Raw genomic sequence first — 27,673 nt, 5'->3', positions numbered from 1 at the left:
AGAAATATCTTTTTTTTTAAAGATTTATATGTATACAGAAGAGGGCACCAGATCTCATTACAGATGGTTGTGAGCCACCATGTGGGTGCTGGGAATTGAACTCAGGACCTCTGGAAGAACAGTCGGTGCTCTTAACCTCTGAGCCATCCCTCCAGCCTTAGAAATATCTCATTTAGTCCTTTCCCCAGTTTTCTTTCAGGTTTTATTTGCTGTTCCTGCTCTTCAAATGTTTTGAATGTTAGCTTCATAATAGATGGGTGGATTGAAAATGTTTCTACCTATTTCATTGGTAGTTTTGTTACTCTTGATCGTTTGCTTTGCTGTACATTATCTTTCTAGAATTTTAACGATTTATTCCTTAGTCTTGCTGTATTTAATTTGAATTAATTTTTAAAATGAGCAGGATTGGCATTGTTGCACTTTAGAACTAATCCTCCTTATTAACAAATTGTCATTTCCTTTGAATATTCCTGTAGAAAGAAGAATTTGCAGCCGTCATTTGAATGGCTGAGTGATGTACAACAGTTTCAGCAGGGTGACCAGCAGTTAAAGCCTCCCCTGTCATCCCTAGCTAAGATGCCGTCTATTTGAACTGGCTTTTTTCTTGTTTGCCTGGAACGAGCTGGACTGATAATTTAGTAGAACTGCTGCTTCCTGTTTGCTGTAGGATTGAGACTGCAGTTTTAGGTGGCAAGGCAGATTGTCACTAGTCTTTAATCATCTAATCTCATGTCTAAGGCAACTGAAATTATTTTTAGAGTGAACCTGTTTGTTCCATTGCACCTCCTCTTCTTCCTTTTGTCCTCTTTCTTTCTTTCATCCTCTCATGTATCTGCCAGCTGTTAAAGGAGGTTAAAGGAAGATCAGCATTGGGAGATTAGTGCTTGCTGTGGAACAAGGAAATCTCACTGGTCCTGTTGGTTCATACCAGTGCTTCTGAGGCTGAGGCAGGAGGAGTGCCACAGATCCGAAGTCAGCTTGGACTGCAGAGTGAGAGTTTGTCTCAGGAAACCAAAACCAGACTACATAAATCATACCAAAACAAAACCAGAAAGAAGTCCCTTTGTAGAAGAATCTAAATATTTCTTGTTTTAGACTCATTTCTAGCCTAGAAAAGTTACTACCAGGATATTGGAAGAGCTTGACATGTTTTTTGTTTAATTTTGCTTTTTGTTTTGTTTTTTTGAACAGGGTTTCTCTGTGTAGCCTAGGCTGCCCCAGAACTCACAGATATCTACCTACCTTTGCCTCTCCAGTTCCAGGATTAAAGGCGTGTGTCACCATTGCCCAGTGAGCTTGGCATGTTTTATTTTTCAGTTTTCTAGTGTTCCAGGTTTACCCTTTACAGGAAAACAGCTGCCGAGGAAAATGCACAGGGGGACTAGATTATTTATCACTATATTTATACTGACAGTTTTGGGGAGGGCTTGGCAATGGCATGTGTTTGCATTTTGGGTACAGAGAGATAGTACTCTTCATAAAAATCATAGAGATTTCTAGAATTCAGACTAATTAGAAAATGTTATTTTAATTTCCCACAATGAATTATCTTGAAGTTGTTTTTGTTTTTGTTTTTCTTTCCCGGAGCTGAGGACCAAACCCAGGGCCTTTCGTTTGCTAGGCAAGCACTCTACCACTGAGCTAAATCCCCAACCCCTGTTTTTTTTTTGTTTTTTGTTTTTTTAAAGTTAAAAATTTGTAGAGGTTGAAGAGATGGCTCAGTGGTTAGGAATATTTTGCTGCTCTTCTAGAGGATCTGAGTTTGGTTCCCAGCACCTCCATCAAGCTGATTCTAAGAGCACCTGCACACATGTGACAGACACAAACACACATACACATAAATAAAATAAAAATAAATTAAAAAAATTCCTTAGTATTCAATCCTGGTACAGTACCACAGTTTACAGGGATGTGTGATCACTGCAGCCAGAGCAAAAGGAAAAATGACAAGACCTTGAAGAGTGGCATCAATTTAACACTTTACTGGAGTAAGTGATTGCTGCAGATTTGTTGTGACAGTCCTGAACAAGGAAGTTCTTGTTGAAAACTGCAGTAGCTGCTCTAACTAGGATTCATTTCTTAAATGTCTTTGAGTTAACTGTCTTAAAGTAACCTGCAGCTTTGTTGACAGCTCTCCATGTTCTCTCCTGGTAAGAACCAGAGCCCTTTCCTGTTGTTTTAAAAGCCTGTTGCTACTCTATCTGTCACAAAAATTACCAGTTTCACCAAAACTGCCCCTTCCCCAGTTCATAATTTGATTGCTGTTGTCCACTATAATTTCTGAATTCATATTTCTACTAGTACCATGATTGTACCAACATTTCCTGCTTTATTATATAGACGTTTTCTCCTCTACCTTCATAGCCTATCCTCCACCTTGGTATTCATGTCCTGGTCTCCACAGTGGCCTCCTTTATCACTTGAACCAACACTATAGCTGTAGGTGTACCCACCACGCTCTTCTTAACTGCCTCTCTTCCATTACTTCTACCGTAGCCTCCACATCATCACAGTTTCTCCCATAGTCAAACTTACTTCCTCAGCTACTAAAGTTTCTTTTACAACTCAAAAGTTGCTAGATCTATCTATTCCTATGACTTCTGGGTGATTCAGTGGACTGCACATCTTGTTGAGAATGGCCTTCTCACACCGCAGTTATGCCTGTTAATAGTGTGATATTTCTAAGTGGTGGTGCACGCCTTTAGTCCCAGCACTTGGGAGGCTGAGGCAGGCAGATCTCTGTGTTCAAGGTGAGCCTGGTCTACAGAGTAAGTTCTAGGACAGCCAGGACTACACAAAGAAACCCTGTCTTGAAAAACAAACAACAAAAATAGTGTGATATTTCTAAACAAAACCTTGTCAGCTGAATCATGATCATCAGATATTGTAAAAGCAGATCCTTTTTTTTTTTAAACTTTGTCTTTTAGTCTTGATATCCTTTTCAAAATAGTCTCTCTTTTTTTTTCTGAGACAGGGTTTCTTTGTGTAGCTTTTTGCGCCTTTCCTGGGACTCACTTGGTAGCCCATGCTGGCCTCGAACTCACAGAGATCCGCCTGCCTGTCTCCTGAGTGCTGGGATTAAAGGTGTGCACCACCGCCCGGCTCAATTTTTTTTTTTTTCTCTGTCTTCATTTAATACCACCAATAAAAGTTGTCTTCACTGTTAGATGGCCAACAAGCCTTACAGAATCTTCTCTAGCAATTGCTCTTTGTTCCACTGCACCCAGTCGGCTTCGTATGTTTGAGTGGACATTGCTGTATCCACCTCTCCAAGCTACAAGACCAAAGCTGCTGGGTTGTTTTGGATTCGGGTGTCTGCACCTACGCCTGAGTGTACAGAGGCTAAAGGTCAACACGGCTTGTTTTCTGCTACCTTGCCTTTTTAATTTTTATGTGAACCAGCGTTTTGCCTGCATGTATGTTTGCGTTTTGCCTGCATGTATGATTGTACCTCGTATATGTTTTGGTGCCTCTGGTCAGAAGAGCCTGTTGGATACCCTGGAACTGGGTGCTGGAAACAGAACTTAGGTCCTCTCTGAGGGCAGCTGTTCTCCATTCACTCTACCTGCATGTTCATGCAAACACATAGATGCACATGCACGCACCTCCCCCTTCTCCCATGTATATAACACGAAGATCCAAAAACCCTTGTTTTCTAATTTCAAAGTTCAGATGGCCAATAATCAACTTCTTCACCTGCCTGAGTTCCTCTGAATCATGGTACTTCTCCCTCCCACTCTGGTGTGGGGGGAGGTGATGGCTGGATCTGGGCTGGGGCTTGGGAGAACCAGAGAGCAGTTTTGCCTCCATTTTGAGATTTTTTTTCATGGTTGAAAAATTAATGTCCAAAAAAATTAATATCCTCAAAAATCGATGTCAAATTGATATAATTAAAATTGTTCTTTATACCAAATTGGGGAGGAGGAAAACACATCATTAAACAAGATAATAATTTTTCTTTCCTTAATGCAAAGATTTGAAATTAGAAATACTTAGTATTGGTGAGAATGTACTAAAAGAAGTATGTAAAACTTATCCAGACAGTAACTTCACAGCATGTATGAAAAATTCACACTTTTTCATCTAGCAAACTCTGAAAATCAATTTTAAAGAAGAAGAATTCAGGCACAGGTTCATTACCAGAGACTTATGTCTGAACGTCTGTGTTTATAGTAGAGAGATAGTTGGGAGAACGTGCAACGGTGAGAGTGCAGCTGAATACAGTGAACATCCAGGGGGCTAAGAGGGTCTACAGCACTGTCTCGCCTGGAGGGCATGGGCACTACAGAGCAGCAAGAGAAGTGGGCCAGAAGTAGTCAGTGTGCATGTAAAATGAAAGCATGAATTTGGATGGGTTTCTTTATGAAATATTTGTTATATTTGAAAGCGTGGCCCTATGGTGTGAGCACACTACACATAACTTATTGTTAAATATAGTAAATTCTTAGTTATACATGTCTATTCCTAAAAAAAGAAGCAAGCATTTCATGTTAGTAGAATGACATGAGGTAGAATTATAACCTGTCTTTAGTTTTTGCTTACATGTTTGCCTCCCTCCCAATTTGTATTAAGAACTATGTATTTGTACAACCAGTGAAGAACATTAAACATAATTTTATCAAAACAGTAACATTGTTAACCTAGCTTTAAACCCTTGTCTTGTTACAAAGAAACCTTTTATAGTGTCTTCTGCCATTTGACTCATGAATAGTGTGGCATTGTCCCTAGAGCTCTAGATGGGTGGGAGCCTGACAACCACAGGAGTTTTAGGTAATGCTTAACTCTACAATATACATGAAACATTCTATGTAGGTTTTTCATAGTTTCAGGCATCCAGAAAGGATTCAACTCAATATTATTTGTATGTTTTGGTTGCCTGTTAAATACCAAATGAGAGCCAGCAAGATGGCTTAGCTGGTAAAGGTTCTTGCTGCCAGTCTTAACTACCCGAGTTTGATGTCCAGAATTTACTTGGTGAAAGGAGAGAACTGATCTTGTAAATTGTTCTCTGACCTTTACCTGTATGTCCTTATGCATATACACATGAAATAAAGAAAATAACAAATGAAAGTGATCAAGAGGATTGTTGCTTTTATGACATTAATGGCACTACCTATTGTTAAAAGATCGTCAAGTCAGATGTAGTAACATGAACCTCTAATCAAAGGGTTTGGAAAGTGAGAAGCAGGAGGATCAGGACTTTAGGTCATCCTTAGTTACACAGCAAGTTTGATGCCAGCCTGGGCTTCTTGCTACTCTGCCTCAAAACAAAAACAAAACATCAAAAAGACAAGTGCTGAGATATACTTTGATAGGCTGTGAGAGAAAAGAAGTGGAACTGATTGAAGTAGTTATTGAGAAACTGCTGAGAATTCTGAACTACGTAGGGCCACTTCACAGTGACTTGGAGGAACAGCACGAGGAAGGCTCTACAGTGCATCCTGGGACAGAAAGGCCAGTGTGGTTAAAATAGAAAGGAGGTAGGCAGAGCCAGACCACAGAGGACGTACGGACTGTAAAAGAAGATTGTAAACGAATGGCTGAAGCAAATGGTTAGATTAAGAAAATAGCAAGCTGGGCTGGGTGGTGGTGCACACCTTTAATCCCAGTGCTCAGGAGGCAGAGGCAGGCGGATCTGTGAGTTCAAGGCCAGCGTAGTCTGTAGCACAAGTTCCAAGACAGCCAGGGGCTACACAGGGAAACCCTGACGGGGGGGGGGGGGGTAGGGATAGGGGGTGATAACCCATCTTTTAAAAGATTGCCCTGGCTGTAAGGAGGCAGTAGACAATGGAAAGTCATTTACAGTGTGAGAGTTAGTGGTGGCCAGAGGATTTGAGGGACAGAGGTTTGTAACAAGTACAGTTGCAAGTGGAGCTGGTGGGTCTTGCTCAGTGTCATCCAGAAAACAGAAAAGAAGGGAGTTAAAGCTGCACCTGAGATTTTGATTTGAGCAACTGGGAAGAAGTGTTGCTGTTTATAAAGGTGTAAGAGGAGTCAGCCAACTCAGAGGGAGTTCTATTTTGACACGTTGAAAAAACTATCTGAAGAGAGGTCAGGGAGACTGAGGAAAAAATGCTGTTTGGTCCCCCCTGAATTTTTTTTCCTTACCAGTTTTGTGGAACAAGATTTTAAACTAGCGCGCACAACTGCACTGCTGCTGGCCCTGTGCAGGCTGCCCAAGGTTCCCGTAGACCTTGGCCGCTGGCTCTTTAGATACTGCATTAAGAAGGGAAAACATCAGGAAGGGGAAGGTAACAGAAGAATCCTTCAGTCTCAGCCTCAGTTCACAGAAATGAGCGGTAGTCTAGTCCTGTGTAGGTGAAGGCCAGCGTTTGCTGTCCTTTATCCTCTAGAGAGCAGACTTGTCCTTCATAGGCCAGATCTGTAGATGTGGGATCATTTTCATGAACTGCTAATATGCTAGGCTGGTATTTTGGTGTACATCCTTCAGCTTTTGTTGAGAGCAGAAGCCTTTGTTTTTCATGGTGAAAAGAACAGACTCTGGAGTTAGATGAGAACCATTTGTTTACTGTTCTAAAATCTTTGGCATAGATAGTGAATACTTGTGTGGGAGGCTCCTTCTCATCCTCCTCCCTTTAAAGTTGTGGTTGTTGGTATTATGAGCCTTGCTGTGTATTCCAGGCTGACATTGATTCCATCATGGAGCTCTGTCTGGCATCAACCTCCTTTTTCCCAAGTGGTGGATGATTGGTATGCACCACCACATCCAGATCTTAGGCTTAAATTGTAAAATTTAGTAAAAAGGACAGAAGAAATTGGTTTATTGTATTTGTCAGGGCAACTCTGGCCAAAGGCTTAGTGTTGGGGGAAAATTGCTTAGGAATGAAGCTGCAAATAGGCCAGCTTGCCTGATATAGAGTATTCTCAGAGGTCTTTGGAGGAGCTCTGAGAATGAGTATGCTTGGAACAGGCTGGGTCAGGTACACATCAGGGAGTTGCACCTGGCATGTAAGTTGGTCTTTGTAGTCCTTGGATGGCTGTGTGCTATCAGGTGCTGTGCTGTGAAGGAGGAGGTCAGATAGGTCATCATCTGCAGTCTCTAGATGAGGATCTTGGGAAAGCTGTTCATAGGTCAGGTGGGGATGAGAGAGTATGCTGTGGTTTTTAAGACTCCCTCAGTTTAAGAATATCTTGGAGAACATTTCCTTAATACTCATTACTTGTAGCCAGTTGTGAGCGTTTCCTTGTTATACAGAGGAATGTGAAATTTTTAAACAAGTGAAACAAGCAATATGGTAATACCCATCTTAGGGAGACCGGTGATTAATAAGATAATGTATGTTAAATACCCATCCAAGTTAGTATTCAGTGAATTATAGCTATTATTAACAGATGAAAGGACATGAAAAATAATTTGATTGGGAGCAGCTGAAGGAAGAATTTTAAACAACAAGGTCATAATGTGACCAGGATCTGAATGAGAGGAAAGAAGAGGAGATAAAAGTTGTAGAGATGGGGAAAGCAGATGCCTGTGATTATGAGAGAAAGCTTGAAACTCCATTGTAGGCATCTCTGCTCATCACAGAGAGGCTGTGGTGAATTCTGTGAGATAAATTGACTCCTAAACTTATTGCTGCCCCAGCTGTTAATTACAGCAAATAAAATAAAGCATTGGCTCATGCAAAGGTAAAAAATAAAATCCATGCATTTTACTTTAGTTTTGTTTGCTTTTGTTTTGTTGGGGATGGGATAGACAGCTGGCCAGACTTGCTATTAATTAGCTTATTAGAGCAGTTGTCTGGCCAGTCAATTCTTTGCCTGCATTTAATTTTTTGTTTTGATTAGAGTGATATGGAATTTTTAGCTCTTCTTTCTTTCTTTTCTTTCTTTCTTTTTTTTTTTTTTGCCCCAGGTCCAGCAAGACTATGAATCTCTGTTCCAAATGCTTTGCTGGTAAGTGCAGAAAAGGGTTTGGGTGTTTTTTTGTTTTGTTTTGTTTTGTTTAATTTTTCCCAACAATTTATTTTTTTCTCTTTGGTTATTTTAAGATTATCTAAATTATTTGGCCTTCCTATAGATTTTGCATGGGGCTTTGTTTTCTTTATGTGTGAAAGCAGATTCTCTTCACTGGGCGCTTCATGTATTGGTTAAGATTGCTGAACTCTCCTCTCTGAGTGAAATGGAATTCATGTGTACTTACATCAAATATAGTTTGCTCACTGTATTGGGGTGCAGAGGAATTTTTAAAACATATCTGGTTTAGTAAGGTCCTGTATATTAATCTCTGATCTTGACTTAAATGATTAATAGTAAATGTTGCTTTACCAATGAGAATACCACAGGAAGAATATTTTCATGTTGGAGTCAGAAAGCGAGTCATGCTGAGTTAGCTCCTTCTAATCAGATCCCTCCTTGAAATCATCTTGGGTAAGTCACTTCATTGTTTTGGACTTTAGATCCATCATTTGTAAACATAGGATTGGGACTTGGTACTTGCCAAGGACTTTTATCATCCCCATATACTGATTGAGTCCTTGCATTGTGACTCCTTCCTGAACTTACAGTCTCCAGTTTAATTTCTGAAAAAGAAATTTATAGCCAGTGATATTCTGTAACTCAGTTCACTCTTTACTGATGAGATATGTTTAGTTTCTCTTTAATTTGTTAAAGGTAAGCAAAGCTGGATACTACGTAGAGTGTTATGGATAGATTTTAGTGATACACTGTTGGAGCAGACAACAGGGTATATCATAAACTGAACTCAAGTACAGATTACACAGTGGAGGCAGGGACCTTTAAAGGGAGAGTTCAAGAATGTGGGCATGGATGACAAAGCAGAGGTTCTGTAGAAATACAGAAATGAAGCAGTATGTTGACAGGCCAACTCTGTATGAGCTGGTGGTATGCAAAGTTAGTGATCTGCCTTTCTAGAGATCTGTGAGATGGATACACTTGGTAATTACATTTTAAAAACTTGGCTTTCAAGTTCTTGAGAAAGACACTCTCAAGTTGTTGGAGGAAATACATACATATCTCAAAGGGACATAGAAAAATTCATAATTCTAAGTCCTTTTTAGTAAATGCTCTGAGAATGTTTAGGACATGCCTGTGAGTGTTGACTAGAACAATGCATTCTTTTTGTAGTCAGTCATTAGGTTTGAAGAGGCAAACTTGATGGGTGGTTGTGCATGGGGGTAATTCTAAGGATGCAAACTTTTTACTTAGAACGCTGTTAATGTTGAAGTCTTTATATTGGTGTGTGTCTGTTATGGTTATATAGGCAGCGGGAAAGCCCAGTCAAGAACAGGGCTCAGAAGAATCTAATCAAAGTGTTTTTGTTTGTTTGTTTGTTTGGTTTTTTTTTTCTTCAAAGGCATTTTTTGTTGTTGTTGTTTTCATCTTGGATTTATTATGCTATTTGGGCAAATAAACAGTCATCCTGCAAGCTTTATACCTTGACATTTGCACCTAAACTAGGGGATAGATGGGAAGTTTGGGCGTGTGTGTGTGTGTGTGTGTGTGTGTGTGTGTGTGTGTGTGTGTGTAAGGGTAGGGAAACTGTCAGTTTGCATCTGTGCAAAATTAACAGTTTGTCAATACTTCAGGTTTTTAAAAGAAATGGTAAATTTGAACTTTGTCCAATTTTAAACACATCATGCCAGGTTCTGTGGAGGGCTGTATTCTGTTGATAGCTGTAATTACAGATATAAAGAAATATTTCTTCAGTGATGAGAACTTTAGCAGGACAGATGAACATAGCAGGTCTAGTTTGCAGTAGATTGTAGATCTATCCCTCAGAGTGATCTCCATTGTAGTTTGTAGTGATCTTCCCTTGAGAAGACCAGATACCTTTGAATAAGGTAGCTCACAGCAAATGTGTATAAAGAACTGTCTCAGGTCCCCAATGAATAGAATGTTTAAAGAAATCATCAACCCAGGGTTGGGGATTTAGCTCAGTGGTAGAGCCCTTGACTGGCAAGCGCAAGGCCCTGGGTTCGATCCTCAGCTTAAAAAAAAAAATCAACTGAGTCAGTTTGTGGTCTTCATGTTTCTTTAGATTTGTTACAGTTTTACTTTCTTTGGTTATAGTTATTTGTTGCTGCTGTTCTGTGTCCTTTTTTTTTTAACCCTGAGACAGGGTTTCTCTGTGTAGCTTTGGAGCCTGTCCTGGAACTCACTGTGTAGCCCAGGCTTGAACTCATAAAGATCCGCCTGCCTCTGCCTCCCGAGTGCTGGGATTAAAGGCATGCGCCACCACCACCCGGCTGTCCATCCTTTCTATACAGGTTTCCTTTAAAATTTTAGGAGAGGGCTGGGATGTAGTTCAGTTGATAGAGCTTGTTTAGTATGCATGAAGCCCTGGGTTCAATCCCTAGTAAGCCAGATAAACTGGACATGGTGGTATAAATTAGCACCTAGGATGTGGAGGCAGGAGATTCAGAAATTTAAAGTCATCCTTGACTGACTATCAAGTTTGAGTCCATACAACAACTCTGTTTAAAAAAAAAAAAAAGTATTTTCAAGTTTTTCAATGACTTTTCTCTTCTGTTCTCTGTTTTTGCCTACTCATGCAGTACTTGTATTCTTTAAAATGAACTTTAAAAATACATTTGTGTATTGTTTCGTTATGAAGATAGAAAAGCATAGGAAATATATTATTGACACGAGATGTATACAAGACAGCATGAAGATTGCTTTGGCTATTTTAATTTTAAATGCTCATTAAAAGCCAGTCATAGTGGTGAATGCCTTTAATCCCAGCATTCAGAAGGCAAAGGGGCAGGTATCTATGAGTTAGCCTGTCTGATCTACATAGCAAGTTTCAGGACAGTCAGGGCTACAGAGAAACACAAAACAAAACGAGCAGAGCAAACAAACAAGGTGAGCTATACACTTTAAAGTGGAAATCACTGAAAGAATAGCTCGTAGGCACTGGTAACCTAGTTTAAAAGATACCTAGACATTGCTTTTTAAAGTGTGTTGTTTATGGGGCTGGAGAGACTGCTCATTAGTTAAAAGTACTGCCTGCTCTTGGAGAAGTCCTGTATTCAATTCCCAGAAACCACCTGGTGGCTCAGAACTGTCTAATTCTAGTTCCAGGGATTTGAGGTCTTCCTCTGGCTTCTGAGGGCACCATGTATGCACGTGGTGTATAGACAGACATATGTGCAAAACACCCATACACATAAAATAATAAAATAAATTAAAAAAGCAACACTAACGTGCTCACTATTTCTAGGCCAAAAGAAAAATACTTCTCTGAACAATCAATCATAGTAGACAGTTTTCTTACTGATGTGACAGAGTATCTGACAGACAACTTAAAGAAGGGGCTATTTTGTTTTTAATTACAAATATGTATTTTTGCTTACAGTGTGAGAGGCAAAAGTCTGTGACAGTGAGGAGCATGACGTGGTAGCTGTTGTCACTGTGGTGATAAGAATATGAAGCTGTTTGCTTGTATCTTAAGTAAGGTCCACCCCAGCAACCACTTCCTCCATCTAAACCAGTGGTTCTCAATGTTGCTAATGCTCTGACCCTTTAATACAGTTCCTCATGTGACCCCTGTAGTTAGAGTTTTCCTGCCTGGCCCAGTCAGGACAAATCTCTCTTACCCGCCAGTCCCACAGTCGCTCAGACCCAACCAAGAAAGCACACAGAAACTTACATTGTTTAGAAACTGTATGGCTGTGGCAGGCTTCTTGTTATCTACTTCTTCTATCTTAAATTAACCCATTTCTGTTAGTCTATACTTTGCCACATGGCTTGTGGCTTACCAGTGTCTTTACATGTTGCTTTTCATGGTGGCGGCTGGCGGTGTCTCTCTCCAACCTTCTACTTCCCAGAATTCTCTTCTCCCTTTTCCTGCCTATACTTCCTGCCTGTCCACTGGCCAATCAGAACTTTATTTACACAGAGCGATATCCACAGCACTTCCCCTTTTCTTTTTTTTTTTTAAAGGAAGGTTTTAACTTTTACATAGTACAATTACATATAACAAAACAATTATCAAGCAAGAATTACAGTTACAATATTAAAGAAGATATCCTATCTATCTTATATTTGTGAGTATAAGGTTTTAGATATAACTTATCTTTTATCATAATTGAGGAAATTATAACTATCTAGTCTTCAACCACATCAAAGGCCTCAGAAGGATATATTACCTGAGAACCAGGAGAAGGATGCAAGCAACTTTCGGGAGTCTTGCAAGAGTAGACAGAGACAGCTGGCAGCCTGGACAGTCACCTAATGTTCCTATGTAAAGTTGGGGCATTTGTCTTCAGCCCACAGGGCTAGAGTCTCTCGGTCATTTCTCTCAGTGTCCTGTAGAATGTCTGGCAGTTTCCTCTGCGAAGCAGGAACCTGAAGAACCATTATGTCAAGCAAAGTTCAGTGGTCACCTTTGTATGGGTCCTGCATGTCCACTTGATCGAGCAGTCCAGGCAAGAACAGTTTCTTGCCCAAATGGCTGTTTTTGTCAAGGTGAAGATAAATTCCACATGAAGTGTCTTCAATGCCCATCCTCCTCTCTGAAGTAAATCGGTGCTGCCAGGAGCAGACATGTCTCACTGTTCAGAAAGTCTAAATTTTAAAAGTATTTTAAATGCCATATTCTGTAGGTCTTTGAAGTATTTGAAGATTACCTATCTATCTGAAATATCTCTATGTATACCTAGAAGACTTAACTAACATGGCTATGAGTATGATTATCATAGATGATCAATTATTAATCTATTTTAAATTGTTCATTACAATTTAAAATGAGCTATACAAACATAATACCTTAAACAAGAGTAGAAATATACACACAGTATAACAAAATTAACTTTAAGTTTGTATCAATAAACTAAAATCTATACCAATGTAAAACATTTTAAACAAGTTGTTGCTCTTTAGAAGTAAGTTCCTTAATCTACCCCTTCATCCTATTATATCTGTATCATATCCCCTTTTCTTCTTTAGAAAGAGATCTCATTTATAATCAAACTGATTTAAATAAAAATATTGGTTTTTCTCTGTCCCACACCAGAGGGACACAAGAATCTCTTAACCTTTTGTTTTAGCAATATGTCTGGGTTTAGAGAAGGAGTGAGCCAATTCCATCTCCAAAGCCAGTTTGATAATTTTGGGAATGTGGGCGTAGTTTTTCTTACTACTTCCTGCTGGTGGGGGGCGCTGTATCTTATGGGGACACAAGAAAATTTTAGGATGATGGAGTAGTCCGTGAGTCTTTTGAGCCAGTTGCCTTGAAACCATTTTGGATGTTGGATCATCTGGGCTATGGTGTCATCGGAGACCTTTCAGGTGGTCTTGGCTGATCAAATCTCTGATGTATCTTAATCTGGAACAAATCCACAGCCTCTGGCTTTCTGTGGAAACAAAAGCAGAGACTCTTTTCCAAAGCAACATATCCTTATATCCAAATTTTGAAGTCAAGGTACCTTTAAAATTTACATATTTGTTTAACTCAACAGCTTTTACGGTCAAATCTTTTTCTGCAGTTAAAAATCCCAAAGACAACACAAACCAGATTCTTTGTGTAATATCCATCTTTGTAAGATTGAAATGCCGCTGTGGCTGCTGGCTCCACCCACCTCAGCTTCCCAACATGGCGATGGTACAGTTTACTGCCAGCTCTGGGTCTGGAGCCATGTGTACCATCAACTATCAGAAGCAGTTCTATCAAAGCAGCGCATAGCCCAGAAACCCTTTTTTGTTTTTGTTTTGTTTAACTCGCAAAGGCTAAATCCACCATGCAGCAGAGCAAAATGTTGCTTGTAGACTCCTCATTCACGCCACACTGCAGGTCAGACGCATATGTCAGAAATCCGCCATAGTAGCTCAAACCGGCAGGCTGCCGCTAACTTGAGGGAGACAACTAGGAAGCTGTTTTTAGCTCCGTCTTAGAATCTTTTTTCTCAGGTTTTAGGTGGAAACTCTTGCCAACATGTTGGGCACCATTTGTAGTTAAAAACTCTAACTACAGACCCCCAACCATAAGATTACTTTTTTTTGGTTTTTTTTTTTTTTTTTTTTTTTTTTTTTTGCGTTTTTTGAGACAGGGTTTCTCTGTGTAGCTTTGCGCCTTTCCTGGATCTCACTCTGTAGACCAGGCTGGCCTCAAACTCACAGAGATCCGCCTGCCTCTGCCTCCTGAGTGCTGGGGTTAAAGACGTATGCCACCACTGCCCGGCAAGATTACTTTCATTGCAACTTCATAATTGTAATTTTGCTAGTTATGAGTCATACTGTAAATATCTGTGTTTTCCAGTGGCCTTAAGCCAGCCCTGTGAGAGTGGCATTCCACTTTAAAGGGGTTGTGACGCACAGGCTAAACTAGAACCAGCATCTTAAAGGTTCCACAATGTCACAAAACAGAGCTATCAATGAAAGACCAAGTGTTCAAACACATGCATCTGTAAAGAAAATTTCACAGCTAAATGATAACGATAATTTAGACCTATTTACCATTTAAGAATAACTTAAGACATACACTCCTTCATGATTGACATAAAACTGAGTAACCCAGGGAGAGATGATTATTCATAGTGAAAGCAATTTTTTTTAGTATTCATGGAATAGTTCTATTAAAAATAAGCCTTAATGAATTACTGATTATTAGCTGACCAGTCTAAAATGTAGCTAAACATTATTTATTTGTTTATTTGATTGTTTATTTGTCTTTTGGGTTTTCAAGATAGGGTTTCTCTGTGTATCCTTGACTGTCCTGGAACTTGATCTGCAGACCAGGCTGGCCTCTAACGTACAGAGATCCACCTTTAAATTTTAAAGTCATAATGAAATTTCATTCTTTAAAAATCAGTCTTATCCATTTCCTTTTCTGTGTATGTGTACTCGTAGTGTGTGCAGAGACCAGTTGTCAGTCTTGGGTGTTACTCCTTAGGAGCTGTCTAGCATGGTTTTTGACAAAGGATCTCTTAGTGGGACCTGGAACTTGCCAGTTCAGGGATCCTTCTGTCTCTTTCTCCACAGTGCTGGGATTACAAGTTTGTGCCCCTATGCCTGGCGTTTTATTATTATTATTATTATTATTATTTTTTAATAAACATGAGTGCTGAAGTCCTCATGCTTGTATGGCAAGTACTTTACTAAGATGTTTCTCTTATAGTGCTGGGGATTAGACCTCACACATGGTAGGCAGGAGTCCTTCAATGGCAAGATGCTACACAGTGTTCATTCTGCTTCAGTTATATTGCTGGCTTTTATCATCTGTGCCATTTTAACTGTATCCTGTTACAGGGTTTCTTTTCTCAGTTCTAGAGGCTGAGAATCCTAACTCAAGGTATCAGCCAGGCTTGGCTCTTCCTAGAACTGCAGAAACAGATCACCCCATGTTTTGCCAATAACCTGATGTTCCTTGGCATTCTACTGTTGGCTTTCTGTTTGCTGTGAGTCTGTCTTCTGTCTCTAAGGACAAGTGACACTGGAATTAGAACTGTTCCTCATTCAGGATTATTTTTATTGAGGAATCTTTAACTTAATTACATGTACAAGGACCCCCCCCCCCTTTTTTTTTAAAAAAAAAAAAAAAAAGGGTTCATATTTACAGGTTGTGTGTGGACATTTTGGAGATGGAGGTGGGAGTATTACATCACTCAGTCCACTTTAGGAATATGTAACTACTTAGAAAACAAATAGGGGGCTTGTACTCCAGAGACCTCCCAGATCTGAGAATTGCTTGGTTTGGAGCTGGTTAGCTTCTTAAGTAATAAGAGCAGCCTGACATAACTGCTAGGTCTCCTGTGCTGTGTGTACTCAGGAGACTAGTGAGGGATCAGGAGGAGCAGGCTTAGGTGTAGGGGGTCCTCTTAGCTGACTGGAATGGGAATAAGTGGTGGTAGACTCAGGGTGGTATGAGCACCATGGGGATTTGGGGTTTTCTTTTTGTGTGTGCTGTGGCTTTTACTCCAATAGCTATTGGTGCTCAGAGCATTTCTTGATTTGTTTAACATTGTGGATTTTTGGATACTTTCCCTGATTATAACACTTTTGAAATTAATCTTTTACCTGCAGAAGGGACTTCAAGTGGAAACAAAAAGACATTATCTTTCAGCTACTAACGTATAACTAAAATTTGATGTTTACTATTATAAAGTTTTATATCATAAGCCCACAGTGTCTGTTGACTCCTAGAGTCTAAAGTAGATCAGTCTGAACTCACATCAAAGGGTGGTTTAAACTTTCTTGGGTTATTCTTATATTAGATACAAGAATGAAAAAGACCCTTAAGACTTTGGGTTTGATAGAAATACAGGACTTCTGTTTCGAGAAAAATAAAAACCAGTACACCATCAAACAGTGTAAGAAGGAGGGCACTTGGGAGTGAACAAGAATAACTGTGACAAAAAGATGAAGGAAGAGTATGAACAGTTACATCTCTGCTTTCAGGTCTGAAGTCATTGTCCTGGTGACAAAGATTGCTGCAGCTCTTCTATCTTATGACGCCCCTTTCTTTGTACAGTGTCATCTCATATGATCTCAGAATGTTACTGGGTTCCTATCTCCATTTTACAGAGAAGGAAACTGCAGGTCACGACTCCAAGATAAGATTTTAGAGTGAAGACTTAAGGTTGGTTTTAGGTATTTGAACTCCTCCTCATCCCCGTAGTATGCAGTGACTAGGCATGATGGCGATAGAGTAGATGGAATTGTAAAAGCTCCAATGAAGTGGATTTAGAGAACATTGAATAGCAGGTTATAGCCATGCCAGTGCATTAGCATAGAGTTCCTGCTTTTTCTATGCTCCTTTCTTTGAGTTCAGTTATAATTTGTCTCTAAATCTCCAGAGAAGTGTGTTGGAAGCTTCACAGATTAGCTAATTTGGGAAGGGTGTGGGGGGCTGGAGGAGAGAGATGGGGGAGTGTTTTTGTCTAAAGCATTTTCTATTTTTGTGGTGAGATTTTCATTTCTTAACTTCTTTCTTGTGCCTTTTCATGTAACTTTAGCTCATTAACCTTCTTCTCTGTATTGCATAGCAAAGCTTTATTTCTAATTTAGTCTCCTGTGTTTAGCTTCTCAAAAGATTAAAAAAAATGTTTGGAAATGTGATTTAATTGTGGGCTTGTTGGTGCGTTGTCAGTGGGGAAGGCAAAAGGAGTTTCCTATTTAGACAGAGTAACTGTAGGTTTTGATTGTTAAACTGCCTTGTTGGTATTCCCATTCTCATACATATATGCATAATCATGTTCAAGAAACTGGTTTCCTCATATCCATATTTAGCAGCTTGGTTGAGTTATGGAAAAGCCTGTCCTCTGGCTGTGTATTTGCTCATTTGGAAACCTTGTATGGTTTATAAGGACACTAGTGATTTGTTCCCCAGCTTCCCTGTGGAGTTTGTTCCAAATTGCAGTCTAATTCCACTACCCTGTCCCATACTCCTGAGCTGTTAATTCGTACATTTCGGTGCAGTTTGTTTCATCGTATGCTTTTGTAATCCAAACTGAATGTAACGAGCTATGTGCTTTAGAGACCTGGCTTTGCCTTGCCAATTAGAACAAAGTGGTTACTGAGCAAGAATACATTTTAAATAAAACATTGTACCCCTGAGTGGGACTGACACTCATCTGGGAATAAAAAGATACGGCTTTAGCTCTGACTCACAAAGATCTGTTGGAAAGATCAGTACTTTGGGGGAAAAGAGTATAAGGACTTACCTCCATAGAGTGGTTTTATAACTTTCCTCATGTGACTTCATCAATTTAAAGCTTTGCCATTACAAGTCTGCCCTTTTCTCTTTGTGGTCCTTTGAGACATGGGTAGTCAATTCTCTAAATTCCTAGACCTTCAGCCAATGACTGCTGTAGTTTTTGAGTTTTGCTTGCTGCTGTTGAGGAGGGTGGACATATGAAACTAGTAACTGTTTAGATGTCATTGTCCCAGCACATGAAGGTTCCAGAGATACATGAAATTATGACAATTAATTTGAAGTCCTAGATTTTGTGGGATACTATTTTATCTTTAGCTGATAGTGGCAAATATTAGGTATTAATGACTTAAGACTAGAAGTCTAGTTATAATTTACCAATTCACCCTCAAGAAAGACCATACTTTGGTATTATATTTGCATGTACTCTAAAAACAGAATTATTTTTATCTGATATATTAAATAAACTAGAATTTAGCACTGGCCCAGTTAAATGGTATTGTTGCATATATTTTTCTGTTTTGCACAGGGATTATTTTGAAAAATAGTATTGTATCAATTGCTTTGAAATAATAATGTCAAAAGAACAATTAGATGAGTAACTAGTTTGTAATGAGTTTATTCAACATTTTGGTGCTTGTGAACCCATGTAGGGAGAGTAAGAATACATCTCTGAAGCAGTTCAATTAAAAAGTACGTATTAAAGAAAGTTTCTAAAAAAATGAGCTGCAGCTAGTTAATTGGACTTAAACTAAACATCATATTTCTAGCTCTGTCCTATAAAAATCTTGCAAGTCCCCTTGATTTTTTTTAAAACTACTTTCATTTATGTACTTTATGTATATAGGTGTTTTGTCTGCATGTACATTTGCACATCAGAGGAGGGCATCGGATCCCGTGGGACTACAGTTACAGAGGGTTGTGAGCCACCATGTGGGTCCTGGGAATTGAACTCAGGACCTCTGGAGGAACAGACAGTTCTCTTAATCCCTGAGCCATCACTACGGCCCCATCTCCTAATGTTTTGAAGAGTCCTGGTAGCAGGATATCATTAAGTGCCCCATTCTTCATTCTGGATGTTAACACCCACTATTGATAATTATCCCACTAGTTTTCTTAGTGAATGTACAGTAAGGCTTAAGTCTGTTCTATATTGATAAACAGCTTAGCAATAGGTCAATATGGTGTTAAACAGACCAGGGCAGATGATTTTGTTTGAAAGTATCTGACATCTGTAGAAGTTGCTGATTTGCCAGCTTTATGCGAAGTGACAGTGGTGTGCCTTTGATTCATGGCATGTGATATGGCAAGCTGTTAGTTTCCATGCATTGTAACCAGGAGTTCTTAGAACACTGGTCCCAAGTTACACTGGCAGCTGAAAGCTTGTTGCTCCTGTCGCCCAGCTTGTCTACTTTGTGCACATTTGAGTGCCTAGCATTGTTTCTGTTTTTAGGAAATCTAGTCCAGTACTCCCTGAGAGAAGGAATTTTAGAGCCTTTAGGTGTAAAATACCAGTGTTCTTCCCAGGTGTTTCCTAAGTGAAAGGTGTTGAAAGTGGTCTGAGGTGATGCTGGGAAACAGCCACTTGGTCTTCTTTTGTTGTCGGTTAGATCTATCTTTAAAATATATATATGTATATTTCAGCATCAGTTTCCTTTCTCCTTGTGTGAGTATATTATGTTAGTAATCTTTTTTTATAAATATTTTATTTTATAATTAACTTCACATATCAGCCACGCGTTCCCCCTCCTCCCTCCTCCCACTCCTCAGATGTTACCGTGAGCCATGTTAGTAATCTTAAGATACTAGAAATCTTTAGATTCTGTCAGGTTAGAAATTTCTGTGGATGAGAAAACAGTTTACAAAGGGTAGTAGATTCACAGAGGTTAATTTGTCTCTGCTTTAAAAGTGCTAGGATTAAAGTCGTGCTACTTTTTGAAATATTAATGTTTTCTCAGATAAGAGTTGTTTACATTTTATGATGGGATTTTTTTTGCATGCATCAATTAAAAGATGATTTGAATGTCCTACATTATCAGTCCCTTAAAGACTGGGTGGTGTGGTTTATACCTTTAATCTCAGCATTTGGGAGGCAGATGTAGGTGGTAGGAGTCCAGCTCCCACCTTTTGAAGGGTTCTTATGGGGGAGGAGAGAGGAATGAGGAAGTATTAGATAGAAATATAGGCAGAGACAACAAGAAAGACAGAGTCACAGGATAGCTTCGGGAGGACCCTGGGTCAACATCCAGTTGCCTCGAGATTTATTCTAATGGGCTTTTTATACACTACCAAAGGGAGAGATAAAAGACCTCCCCCTTTCAAGATCAAAGCACAGCATACAGCCAAGTGTAGACCCTTCAAAACACCTAGTAACCACGCCTGTGGACAAATCATCCCATTATGCAGCCCTGCTGGGTAAATCAAGCTCAGAATCTCTGACCTTGAGTAAGGTCTTACTAGGGAGCCTCTGTGGGCCCCCACAACAGGCGGATCTCTGTGAGTTCATGGCAGCCTGGCCTACAAAGCGAGTTCCAGGACAGCTAGAACTGGTACATAGAGAAACCTTGCCTGGGGGAGGGGGGAAAATTCCTTCTGATGTAACAGAAGTTTTATTAGAGATATACATTTTAACTTAAGATCAAGTGTTCCATTCCCTGAGATGCATTTTCCTTTAAAATATCCTCTCCTACTTGTTTTTGTGTGTTGATGGTTATGGTAAGGGGAGCATAAAAAGTTAGTATTCCTTTTCTCAAGTCAGATCACTTCGTTGGTCAGTTCTTAATACCTGACGTCATTATCAAAGAATTCACCTTCATACTGCTTTGAACATCTTCGTGCTGTCTTGCCACCACATATGTGAACCTGGAGGGCATTATGCTAAGTGAAATAAGCAATCACAAAAGGACAAGTGTATGACTTACCCAAGGAATCTAGACTAGTCCATTCATAGATACATAAAGTAGAATGGTATTTGCCAGGGAATGATGTCAGGAATGGGAATTTACTAATGGATACAGGGTGTCATTTTGGGAAGGTAAAGAGTTTTCAAGATAAATTACTATCTTGACATTAGACTAATATTAGACATGTGACAGACATACTACAGTGAAAATGACCAAAAATATGTTTTGTAGTTTGAATATAATTTTATTTTCCATGATTTAAAAATAAATCTTAAAAAAGTTATTGGGCTGGAGAGATGGTTCAGTGGTTAAGAGCACTGACTGCTCTTCTAGAGGACCCAGTTCAATTACCAGCACCCACATGGCAGTTAACAACTGTCTGTAACTCCAAGATCTAATACCTTCACATAAACATACATGCAGACAAAACACTAAAGCAAATAAAAATAAATAAATTAAAAAAATTATTATTCACAAGTGAAGTGTTATACAGTTACTGAACAAGCCATCTTAGTAGAAAAAAAAGTTAAAAAAACAAAACAAAACTCCCATAAGTAAGTAACACTTAGAACAGAAAATGTCTTTTAGTGTTTCTTCTTGGTTAGTCTGTGTAGATGATGGCTGACTGAGCACCATATGTGATTAAATCAAAGAAAGTGTATTGTAGAAGCCTTAGTGAGTGAAGTGTTGAGTGCATGTGTCTTGTTGACATGCGCACAGCCATGCCAGGACCCCATAGCCTCAGAACCATGGGAAAAATCGAACCCTGTCTCTCCCTTCCACAACAAGGTTCAGAGGGTTCGCATAGCCTACCTTGGGACATCCAAGTGTGAATTGTGAAGGTGTGTGCAGAAAATGTCCACCACAGCTTTCTCCCCTGATATTTATGACTTGAAGACTGCTTCCTGCTGAGACAGCTTCTACCTAGATTAGCTAACCTTGTTCAGCTGTATACAGTAACTCTGCCTCTTGTTCACTATATATAATAAACACACTGAGGTTCCAGGGTTTGATGATTCTTCATCAGAAAGCCTAGCACATACCATCCCAGTTTTTCCCTCGCTGCCTCAGTCTCTAGAGCCATGAAAGGATGTGACAATGTAGTGGCGTCTTGTCAACTTGGTGACCATTATACATAACTCACTGTGAATCATATTAGATGATATTTATGAAATTGACAGAGGCTTAGTCTTATAAATGCCTAGCCATAGCTTGGCTTATTTCTAGTCAGCTTTTCTTAAATTATCCCGTCTATCTTTTGCCTCTGGGGTTTACCTTTTTCTTACTTCTGTGTATCTTTCTTTCACTCTTAGTCCGTGGTTAGATGTGTGGCTTGGTGGCTGGCCCCTTCTTTTCTCTCTTCCTTTTTCTGCTCTTTTTCTCCTTCTATTTATTCTCTCTGCCTGCCAGCCCCACCTATCCTTTCTTTTGCCTTGCTATTGGCAGTTCATCTCTTTATTGGACCAATCAGGTGTTGTAGACAAACACAGCTTTAGAGTTAAACAAATGCAATATCAAAGAATGCAACGTGCCAGATGGTGGTGGCGCATGCCTTTAATCCCAGCACTGGAGGCAGAGTCAGGCGGATCTCTGAGTTCCAGGCCAGCCTGGTCTACAGAGTGAGATCCAGGACAGGCTCCAAAGCTACACAGAGAAATCCTGTCCTGAAACAGCAACAACAACAACAACAACAACAACAGAATGCAATGCATCTTTGCATCATTAAACAAATGTTCCTCATCATAAACAAATGTAACACATCTTAAACTATTCTACAACACCTGTCAATCTCCTCGGAACCTATCTGCACATGTTGCTTACTTGTCTTTCTTTCTCATTCCTGTTCCCATTATGATGCTATCCACAGTGTTATGTGTAGCCACTGAACTTGGAGGAGGCTCAGGAGATGACATCTGAATTTTCACTTTAAGCCTTCAGAACTGTGAGCTAACAAATGTGAGCTCAAAGCATCACCCTGCTGTTAGGTGTTGTGTTACAGCAACAGAAGGTCGATCCATCTGGTGGTGTCTGTTGTGCTGCAGTCCTCAGAGTGCTTGTTCATTGTGTATTGATGGATGTGAAGCTACAGTGGATATTCATTACAGACTTTACGTGGATACATACTCCTTTTCTTGAGCTTAGTCTGTGTCTAGGAAGAACATCTAGATCATACTGTGAGTACATGGTTAGCTTCTCAAAGTCTGCTAGTCTTTTCTAAAAGTGGCTTTGCTCTAAAAGTCCCAGCAGTAATGCTGCAGTCCAGCTTCTGTGCACCTCCTGCTCCTCCCCCCACCCAAGCCAGTCTGAGTAATTCAGCACTGCCAGCAAATTCAAGCTGGCGACTCCTAATCAAAACTTTACTAAAATTTTGTTTTGAAGTTTTGCATTTATATTCTTTATGAATTTTTTTCCTATAGATTTATTTTATATTATCTTTGGTTTTGTTAAAAAAAAAACTTATGACCTCATAAAATGAATTGGAAAGGATCTCTACTCTTCCGTTATATGTGAGAAATTTGTAATTCTTAATAGTTCTTTACTCTTTGGTAATCACTAATAAATTCATCTGGTATTTTATTTTTATTTTTTACTATTATTATTAATTTTTGAGCTGGGGATCAAACCCAGGGCCATGCGCTTGTCTAGCAAGCACTCTACCACTGAGCTAAATCCCCAACCCTTATTGTGGAGTTTTTTTAAATTTAAAAACTATAATGCAGTTACTTTAATAAAGAAGTGTTCAAGTTACCTGCTTCTTCTGGGGTTTGTTTTTCAGTGAATGTATCCCTTTGATGTGACTTTTTTTTTTTGTGGTATGAAGTTCATAATTGTATTACACATTTACTCTCCATAAATCCATTATGAAAATACCTATCATTTTTCTGGTCCTGGCAGTTTGTGCTCTCCTCCCCATCTCTATCAGTCTAAGTTTATCAGCCTCAGAGAATCAGCTATGAGTCTATTGCTTTTCTATCTGTGTGTGTTGTTAGCTATTTCATGGATTTCCACTTTAATATTTATATTTTTCCTTTTGCTTACTCTGAATTGAATTTACTCTTCATTTTCTAGTTTCTTAATGCAGAAACTTTGTGTATCGATTTGCTGTTTGGTTTCCTAATGAAGACGTTGAATGCTGTATATTTCCCTTTAAAGCTGTTCTGCTCTTTTAACCCCTCCCTCTGCTGATCCTTATACCTGGGTCAGGTTGGTTGCCATTGTGGCTTACTTGTTTCTCATGGGCCTTACTTCCCTCTGTGTAGTTAGCAGCTTTGTTTGGCTACAGATGTTTATTCATAGCATTATGTACCAAAATTCTTACTCTGCTTTATTCTGGGGAACAGTTAACAGTTAAGCAGCTTTACCTTGTCATGGGTGGCATTTCCTAAGACTTCCAAGGATGTCTGAAGCTGTGGGAAGCTCTGGATCTTTCATATATAGTACTTATTCCCCTTATGTACACTATGTTAAAGTTTAATTTATATGGTAGGGGATGTAGCTCAGTGGTTGACTACTTGGCTAGCATGCACAAGGTCCCGGGTTCTATTGTAGGGGTGGAGGTGCAGGGAGGCCTTTGTTCCAACATGTACAGCACAGCACGTTTGGATGCTGCGCTGATAAGTTCACTGTTGGTATCTTAGACTGCTGTTGTCTGACAGTTTGTTCTCCTACACTTGTCTTGTAAGCTGAACAAAGCAGCGTAAGTTACTTGTTTTGAGAAGCCTCAATAAGGGAGGTAGGACTTACCAAAGAGGAGATGCTCCCAAATGTATCAGAACTAGAGTTTCTATTAATGCACCCAAACCTATTCAGTGTCATAATAACCTTTTAAAAGTTATTAAGAGTTTGATTTGTAAAGGGGATAGAAATTAACAGTAATGAATACTAGAATCATTTTAACAATATATGTGGGAAATGATATGAGTGAGAAAGTTAGAGGAATTTCGAGTCTTTTGGATGCAGGTTAACTCCCTAAAACTGTGGAGAGCTCACTGCAAGGACTTGGAGACAGTTTCACCTTTTGGAATCCTTCTTTCAGTTTCTGTTCAAAGGAGTATATGATACTCCTGAGTGGTGCTTAGTCAAGGATGAGCTATCCTTTACTTCTGAGGTAGGTTAAGTGTGCCATGTGTGCAGCACCAGTTTCTGTAGTCTGACTTTGGGGACAGGCAACACTGAGACGCTGTTCTGTGAGATCCCCTTTTTGGTTCTTTTCCAGGCTTATGATGGTGATCTCACATACATGCAGTCGTCTGCAGCCTGTGAATTTCCTGGCGAACGTCCGTGGGTGCATTCTGTGTGTCCATCCATAGGAAATGTTTCTCTGTTACTCTGTCCTATGAATTCTACTTTGTTTTCACCAGACTCTTAACCTTATTTCTTTAGCTGAGATCATATTTTAAGAGAGTCACAACAGAATATTACAGGGCCAGGTCACTTGTTTGTGAAGCAGATCTCCTGCTGGCTCCTCCTCATCCTCCTTTCTCTGTGTAAGGCCTGGAAACTGTCTTCAAGGACTGGAGGGAGCAAAGACAATTGGAGAGCTGTGTCTCACCTTTTACTGTGTACTTTGCTTTCTTTTTGCCAGATGTCCAGAGTCCTAGAAATTTCTGCCTCATCATGTCTGAATTATTTGGTTTTCTCAGGCAGGAGGCCAAATCCAGTTTGTGTTAGTGTATCTTACACAAAAACAGAAATCTGTAGTATGTGCTTGTTTAAGGACCCTAGTAGATGCTTTTTCCTGTTTGGCCTGTTGGCTTGGTACCTTGTTTAGATCTCTTTGAAGTAGAATCTCTCATATCATTTGCTGTTTTTCAATTTTTATTCCTGGACTAAGGGCCTTCAAGTGGAAGCAGATTCCTTGGGAATCATCAACTCATTTTCTGAATTATACCACTTGATTTCTAGCAAGTGTTGCTTTCTGCTTGAAGTCACTTGGCCTCTATCCTCCTCCCTCCTGCATTGAAGTACAAGTTGCAGACAGCTGAGGACAGTAATTTTCCTGCCTCCTGCAAGAACATACACCCTCTTGCAGTGCAGTTTGATGGGCCTTTGTGCAGTAAAGTATTAACAATGTTTCAGTATGCCCTGCTCTATTAGCAGGAATATACAGTGATACAAAGATGAATTTGTCAAATTTTATGGTGCCATGATCTATTGTACAGTATTAATTCTGCTGCAGTATTAAGTCATTTTTCATCTTCCTTCAAATTAATGCTGACGTTCTATTACTGGATTTGCTCTTGTCCCCAGATTAAAACATAAAGGGAAAAAATTTCCCTGCTGCAATATTAAAATTAATTGTAAGGTAAGTAGTACCATGCTTGGTAAAGTAGAATCTTCCTGGAAAATAAAATAGGAATTATTTCTGTACTTTCTGCGTGTTCTCTCTCTCTCTCTCTGTCACACACACACACCCCGACACACTTATGATTGCAAATTTGTATATACACAATTGGTACATACATCTAAGGGAACCAAGAGAGCATAGCAAAGGGACGGGACAGGAGTTAATTTAAAGTACACACTTTTTAAAATGACAGTAAAATCAGTGGCCTAGGGAGGAACCAAATCTAAGTTGGTACTTGAGCCTACAAGATGATAGAAGTGCTCATGGGTGATAGGTTTATGGGAAGAAAAATTTGGGCTGAGTTAGGAGCTTCTAGTTTGTTCATAGATAACTTGTATTCCAAGAAATTTGGGATACTTAACAAAAAACAGATCATGTGTTACAAAGGGCAGTGCATACTCAGAAATCTGGGGTAAGAAGAGAATCTTACTGTGATTTCAGAATGATGCGTCTCTGTAAATGGTATCTCTTCTTGTGGGTGGGTAGAGCCTGCCAAAGGGGATTGAATTTAGAGTTCATCTGTATTGGACCCCCGTGTTCTGCCGCTAGCTTCATCTCCAGCTACTGGAGATGGTTGTGTGGTGACTGTTTTTACTCATGTGGGTCCCATATTAATCTCTAGATGTGTCTTTTCAGTGGTCTTTCATTTCAGTGCATTCCCAGAAATGCTGATTGTTACTTTAGGGGGAATCTTACAGTTTCCAACCATTTTAAATACTCGAAGAATTACTTTGAAATAGTTCAGCAAACTGAAAGATAATTATATTTCAGTTTTTGTAAAAGAAGCATTTATATAATACATGTGTATATATTTTTGGTATAAAACACCAAACGTACAGTGTTTGATGTTGGGTGGTGGCACTGTAGGGACATAATTATTTATTTATTTATTTTGGGTTTTTTCGAGACAGGGTTTCTTTGTACTTTTGGTGCCTTTCCTAGAGCTCGCTCTGTAGACCAGGCTAGCCTTAAACTCAGAGATCCTCCTGGCTCCGAGAGTGCTGGGATTAAAGGCATGCGCCACTGCTGCCTGACAGGAAATACTTTTATGTTAAAAGTTTTCTTTTCTTTTTTATTTTTTTTTTGGTTGCTTGGTTTGTATGATAAAACATTTAATCCCAGCACTCAGGAGGCAGAGGCAGGAGGATCTCTGATTTCAAGGTTATCGTGGCCTACAAAATGAGTTCCAGGACAGTCAGGGCTGTTACACAGAGAAACACTTTCTCAGGATAAAAGAAAATTTAGCCATTTATATACATTTTGTTGTGACGTAAAGACCATAGCAGCCCTCAAGAGAACAAAGGTCGGGACTAGAGAAAGAAAATAGGTGTAAAATCTTCTGGGTTCACTATCTGAACATGGTGTATTTTCTTGTTTTTAATGAATTATAAAAGAGTAATGAGCCGGACGGTGGTGGCGCACGCCTTTAATCTCAGCACTTGGGAGGCAGAGCCAGGTGGATCTCTGTGAGTTCGAGGCCAGCCTGGTCTACAGAGTGAGATCCAGGAAAAGGCACAAATCTACAGAGAAACCCTGTCTCGAAAAACAAAACAAACAAACAAACAAACAAAAAAAAAGTAATGAACAGTAATGAAAACCTTTAGGAATTTTCTTTAGAGTGTAAATGTAGTAGGCTTTTGAATTGGGTAAATTTGGGTATGCTAGTGTCATAAAAAGATGGATAAATACTGCTTTGTATAGTTTGAGCAGAATTGAGTGATCTCTTCCCACACTGAGAAGTGCTGCATGGTGGAGCTTTGTCGATGACTGACTGAATGAGCAGACCACAGTTTA

At 39.5% G+C, this 27,673-nt stretch overlaps 1 protein-coding gene across 2 annotated transcripts in view; it reads left to right on the top strand.

The window, feature by feature from the left end:
* Positions 1–27,673, top strand: part of Zfand3 (zinc finger AN1-type containing 3) — a 234,702-nt gene that overhangs the window by 58,511 nt on the left and 148,518 nt on the right. For both annotated transcript variants that reach the window (XM_036167965.1, XM_036167964.1), the window contains exon 2: positions 7,874–7,914. In XM_036167965.1, the coding sequence (XP_036023858.1) occupies positions 7,874–7,914 (41 nt within the window). The remainder of the gene's footprint in view (positions 1–7,873; positions 7,915–27,673) is intronic.

The sequence above is a fragment of the Onychomys torridus genome, chromosome 18 (assembly GCF_903995425.1).
Source record: "Onychomys torridus chromosome 18, mOncTor1.1, whole genome shotgun sequence".
In the NCBI taxonomy this organism is placed as follows: domain Eukaryota; kingdom Metazoa; phylum Chordata; class Mammalia; order Rodentia; family Cricetidae; genus Onychomys; species Onychomys torridus.
Note: the sequence above shows the minus strand (reverse complement) of the source record. Positions and strands in the feature narration are given on the sequence as shown.